Here is a 6,494-nt window from a genome sequence, read left to right as displayed (position 1 = left end):
TTTGAGATTTCCGGAAGTTCTTTGGTTTTCCGCTTCGTGTTAGGGAAAACCCAGAGGGCATTCCAAAAGAAGTACATTTTTTCGAAAATTGTCATGTGACTGTCATGTGATTTTTACACAAAAATGTTGTTGAGAGTAGGCCAACTTTCGATTCCTCTTCTGCTATGTTTTTTGGTACCACCGTCAACATCAACTGTGGTAGACAATTACATGAATCTTGGGAAGAATGGCGGAATTTCATGTATATGTGAGTTAATAATCGCTGATTATTTTTATGTATTAGATCTATCCACTTTATTTACACCAGTTTTATTCTTCATGCTTTCATTGAACTGCATGCCAAGCCGAAGTGACGTTTTCAGTCCCTTTAGCAACCATTTTTTTATCATAATATTTAAAGGTGTTTTTTTTGTAGTAGCGTTTTTATCAAATATTTAGATAGTACATCTAAATCTCTATTTTATGTATTGTCGCAGTTATTATTTTTGTGTGTTTTAAATTTTATTTTACAAGGATTTCCATATTCTATTAATAGATTTTATTGTCAAATGAAACTTCCCTATCACCACATTCATAGTCATTATTTGGAATCAAGGAAAATTACATCTTCATTTACAGAACCAATCTGAACAATTTTTCAAATTAAAATCAAAGACAGACAGTCTTATTTGTTTTTAATTTAAATAAAAATTATTTGAATAATAATTGGTGTACTATCGTATAAATATATGTCTAATTAACACAAAAAATAATATGAAATAATTTATTTTGCCTTTGGTGCATGCGCAATCAGTGCTTCATTCCATATAGGATATAGTGCCACGGAATTTTTTCGGGATGCAATTAATAATTTTTCATATTTTTAACTTGAAGTAAAATAAGAAGCTCGTACTTCTCCTGTTTTTGATAGTGAAAAAATACCATTTATCGGCGGTGGAGCATCTTTAAGTAAAATCCATCTTAAACCCTTTTTTTTTAAATCGATCTTGATATTCATAAAAAAAAAACCCACGTTGGGAGCAATTAACAGCTTTAGATTATTTTTATTTTATTAATTTGATGTGAAATAAAAAAAGCAAAACTTTTTAACTTTTGCTTTATTTAAGTTGCATAGAAATAATTTGGACACTGACTATAGTATATATTAATGCTGGAAACATTCAGAATTTATTTACCTTTTGTAAATATTTTTTAATTTGACACTAGTTGTGAACTTCTAAATTCACTATAACCACCAATACAAATTAGTGGTGATTTATAGGATATTAATTAAATATTTTGTCATGTCTGCTAATAAAATAAATTGGTACTGTATTTTGTTTTTGATACTGTTTGATTAACAATATATGGGTCTTTATGGTTTCGTTTGGTTTATCTATTCATAAGTGTTCCTTTTTTTGTGGACTACAATGGGGTTTTTTTCCACTTTTAAAGTTCACAAAATAATATTCACCAGGAAGTAGTTTTGCTTATGTTTGCTTCATCTTCAGTTCACTGCATAATAACATGTTTCTATCACTTTTACAAATTTCACAACATGCATATATGGTATATTTTGATTTTGATTTGCCTGTTAAATGAATGTTTTAATTTTGCTTTGTTTGACATTTCATATAGCGTGTACAGTGATTGTGAGCTTGACTGAACAACTGTCTGTGATACACAATGAGACTATTCTACATTCCCTGGAACGTCTGTGTAACTATTTCCCTGACAAGTACAGACAACAATGCCATATATTCGCTGATTTCTTTGGAAATCTTTTGATTGATGGGTAATTGCCTAATAAAACCATAGCAACGCCTGTAGTGGCAAACCTCAATTATTTTGTGATTGATTAGGTTATACATGTATTTTCACCAATCCATTAATTACAATTTATCAACTTTTGAAGTGCACAAAGTCTAAAACAATTAACTCGAATCAGTATTTATCAAATTTTGTCTCAAAAAGAAAATGGGCCAAACAACAGGCAGTGATCGTATAGATGTAACCTACATCAATGTGGTTTTCAATAACAAACAGATTTGGTGGCGGTCATAGGGGAATCGAAGGGGAGGTGGAAAGGTAGGGAGGGTCATTTCATTTCAATTTTTATTGACATTAACTGGAGTGGTAATAAGTCAATAGGACTGAATAACAGACTATATAGCTAGCCCATATGGAAATAAGTATAATGTCAAGTATGTACTGTATAATTACCATTAATGACTTTAATTATTTAAAAAACATTTTCATTGACATACAATTACAGTATATTTTCAATAAAATGTTGATTTTCAGATTTACAGCAGAAGACAGTCCGGATACTTTTTGTCATAAAATTGGACTCTGTTATACGGAGCAAGGGAAACAAGAATGTCATATCTTTCCAAAACCAAAGCCCAGAGTAAGTTAATCATAAATAATTCTATCAGATTCTAAGCAAACATTGGTATAAAAAAAGTTATATTTCCATTGGTCTATTTTGTTTCCCTGTATTTATAATGTTAAGCACATGGATATTTGTCATCAATACAGGTATTATAATACTCTTTGGTTTTTGTAAAAGCAGAGTGATAAAGGGAGTGAGGTGGTTTTACATTAAAGGATGATTTAAACATGTTCTCGATTTTGATGTGTTATATCAGCTATAAGTATTTCTGAGATTTCTCTGTTTTATCAAAAACAGTTTGATAAAATATTTTATGGAAATACATCATCCCACTGATGGTCCTGCATGAGTTTTACTCACAAGCTCAATCCATTCACTCACCGCTTACTCACTAACCCAACTTACTCACCGCATGTATTTTAACACTTCCCACCTACCATACACTAATTCACAATTCTGATCTCTTTACTTACTCACCACCCCATTGACTCACCCACCATACATTTCTTCTGTATCCCCACGTACTCACCATCCCATTGACTCACTCACCATACACTTATTTCTTATCCCCACTTACTCACCATCCCATTGACTCGCTCACCATACACTTATTCCTTCTCCCCACTTACTCACCACAATTAACTCACCCACAATACACTTATTCCTTATCCCCACTTACTCACCACCCCATTGACTCACCCACCTTACACTTATTCCTTATTCCCACTTACTCACCACCCCATTGACTCACCCACTATACACTTATTACTTTTCCCACTTACTCACCACCCCATTGACTCACCCACCTTACACTTATTACTTATTCCCACTTACTCACCACTCCATTGACTCACCCACCATACACTTATTACTTATCCCCACTTACTCACCACCCCATTGACTCACCCACCTTACACTTATTACTTATTCCCACTTACTCACCACAATTGACTCACTCACCATACACTTATTCCTTATCCCCACTTACTCACCACCCCATTGACTCACTCACCATACACTTATTCCTTATCCCCACTTACTCACCACCCCATTGACTCACTCACCCTTATTCACTTACTCACCACCCCATTGACTCGCTCACCATACACTTATTTCTTATCCCCACTTACTCACCATCCCATTGACTCGCTCACCATACACTTATTTCTTATCCCCACTTACTCACCATCCCATTGACTCGCTCACCATACACTTATTTATTATCCCCACTTACTCACCATCCCATTGACTCGCTCACCATACACTTATTATATTATCCAATATACACTTATTACTTATCCACACTTACTCACCACCTCATTGACTCGCTCACCATACACTTATTCCTTCTCCCCACTTACTCACCACAATTTACTCACCCACAATACACTTATTACTTATCCCCACTTACTCACAACTATTGACTCACCCACCATACATTTCTTCTGTATCCCCACTTACTCACAACTCCATTGACTCGCCCACCATACACTTATTACTTATCCCCACTTAATCACCACCCCATTGACTTACTCACCATATACTTATTCCTTCTCCCCACTTACCAACCACCCCATTGACTCACCCACCTTACACTTATTACTTATTCCCACTTACTCACCACAATTGACTCACTCACCATACACTTATTCCTTATCCCCACTTACTCACCACCCCATTGACTCACTCACCATACACTTATTCCTTATCCCCACTTACTCACCACCCCATTGACTCACCCACCATACACTTATTTCTTATCCCCACTTACCAACCACCCCATTGACTCACCCACCTTACACTTATTACTTATTCCCACTTACTCACCACAATTGACTCACTCACCATACACTTATTTCTTATCCCCACTTACTCACCACCCCATTGACTCACCCACCATACACTCACCCACCATACACTTATTTCTTATCCCCACTTACCAACCACCCCATTGACTCACCCACCTTACACTTATTACTTATTCCCACTTACTCACCACAATTGACTCACTCACCATACACTTATTTCTTATCCCCACTTACTCACCACCCCATTGACTCACTCACCATACACTTATTCCTTCTCCCCACTTACCCACCACCCCATTGACTCACCCACCTTACACTTATTCCATCTCCTTGTAATGTATCTATATAAAGGTTTGTTGTTGATGATGTATTTTTGGTAGTTGTGGTTGATGAATAATTACGATGAAGGCATTGTCTTCTTTCCATGGTTTTTTATTTTTCTCCATATGCATACTTAGTATAGTGGACTAAGGACCGTATAGTCCTATACATCCTGACGGGAATTACAATCATAACCTCTCCGTCTATTAAAATACATGTTCATACAATTAATTTCCATGCTTCCTAGTGTTGGTATCTGCCAAGGTGTCCTGGTGTGAAGTGTCTCATGTCTGTAGTGTATGTTGTGTCCGGAGTGTGTTTAAAGAATATCTTGAATCTCTTATATATTCGATACCAGGAAGCAGGAATGGCGTAAAGGTCACGATTTCCTAAAATTATATCAGGCAATGATTGAATAACAACTTCCTAGATATGAACTAACTTTCTATATGGACTTAATTCTTAGATGCTGTTCCTGAATCAACTGCTTGAAGATATCTTCACATTGGTCAATCAAATTATCAAGTTATATATTACACCCACCATAAACTAATTCCTTCTCCCCACTTACTTACCACCCCATTGACTCACTCACCATAAACTTATTCCTTATCCCCACTTACTCACAACCCCGTTGACTCACCCACCATACACTTATTCCTTATCCCCACTTACTCACAACCCCGTTGACTCACCCACCATACACTTATTCCTTATCCCCACTTACTCACAACCCCGTTGACTCACCCACCATACACTTATTCCTTATCCCCACTTACTCACCACCCCATTGACTCACCCACCATACACTTATTCCTTATCCCCACTTACTTACTCACAACCCCGTTGACTCACCCACCATACACTTATTTCTTATCCCCACTTACTCAACACCCCATTGACTCACTCACCATACACATATTCCCTCCCCACTCACTCACCACAATTAACTCACCACTTTACACTTATTCCTTCTTTCGCAGACTCCACGGAATGTACACGTTCACTCAGGATTCTTCAAAGAAGTTTTAACACATGAAATGAAACAAACTGTGAACAAGGTCAGTTCACAAAACAAATTGACTTCCATAGGTAGAATGATATATTTTGCAAAAGCAGACAAATATGAAGAGGAAATAAAATAAAAGAAAGAAAGAAACAAGAAAAACGAAAGAAAACAAACTGTTATTTAATATTTGAATGGTAAATATGCACAGGTAAGGCTTTAATTGTGGTGTGTTATTTTTTTACAGATAAAGCAAGATCCAAAGATATGTGATTTACCAGGAATTAAAACTATTTGTGACTGGATAGACATGTAAGTTAATACAGTAAAATCACTTTCACTCAAACTGCAGGGGACCATGCAGGTCAATAGATTAATAAATATGGGGTATTCGAGTCATCTGAGGTTGGTAGAAAACATTATTTTTTTTTATAAAATACCAGTATACCAATAAAGTTATTGGCCTCAAATTGACAACCACTGTTGATCATCTAGGTAGGTGTTGCTGATAACGTTAATCCATTAATTACCTGTACATAGTGTTAAATATGGTCTCTGTCAGGCTTAGTCAATTCCTGGTTGGGGCAATTCTTCTATAATAGTGTAGCCGGATTTGACTGAATCGATCATTTGTAACCAGGCTCAGCAGAAGAGCATTTGGCTAGTGTTTGGAGGTCCTAGGTTCAAATCCTGTATTTTCTCATCTCCCATTACATACCCAAGTGCCTTACACTACACCTGTATAAACACAGACTGTATCAATATAAATAGTTTCTGTACTATGTATTTGAAGAGAAGGGGATATATTTCTGTTCAAGAAATGAGGCGTATTTTATGAATAGCAGTTTGAGCTATCCCGGTTTTTGTTACAGAGATTATGTAGGGGAATGGTCCAGATCATGTAATCAGTTCGACAAATGGTATTTGAGAAATGTGAGTTTGAGTTAGAGGGGACAAATGGGGGGAGGGGGTATTTGAGAAATGT

The 6,494-nt window shown here is 36.0% G+C and overlaps 1 protein-coding gene across 1 annotated transcript in view; it reads left to right on the top strand.

The window, feature by feature from the left end:
• The first annotated feature begins 92 nt into the window (after positions 1 to 92).
• The window catches only part of LOC138315304 (acyloxyacyl hydrolase-like), a 35,205-nt gene continuing 28,803 nt past the window's right edge, over positions 93 to 6,494 (top strand). The window contains exons 1-5 of the mRNA XM_069256207.1: positions 93 to 247; positions 1,618 to 1,774; positions 2,284 to 2,389; positions 5,487 to 5,564; positions 5,757 to 5,821. Of these exons, the coding sequence (XP_069112308.1) occupies positions 124 to 247; positions 1,618 to 1,774; positions 2,284 to 2,389; positions 5,487 to 5,564; positions 5,757 to 5,821 (530 nt within the window). The 5' untranslated portion in view covers positions 93 to 123. The remainder of the gene's footprint in view (positions 248 to 1,617; positions 1,775 to 2,283; positions 2,390 to 5,486; positions 5,565 to 5,756; positions 5,822 to 6,494) is intronic.

The sequence above is a fragment of the Argopecten irradians genome, chromosome 2 (genome assembly GCF_041381155.1).
Source record: "Argopecten irradians isolate NY chromosome 2, Ai_NY, whole genome shotgun sequence".
NCBI lineage: Eukaryota > Metazoa > Mollusca > Bivalvia > Pectinida > Pectinidae > Argopecten > Argopecten irradians.
This window is presented reverse-complemented; position numbering and strand designations above follow the sequence as displayed.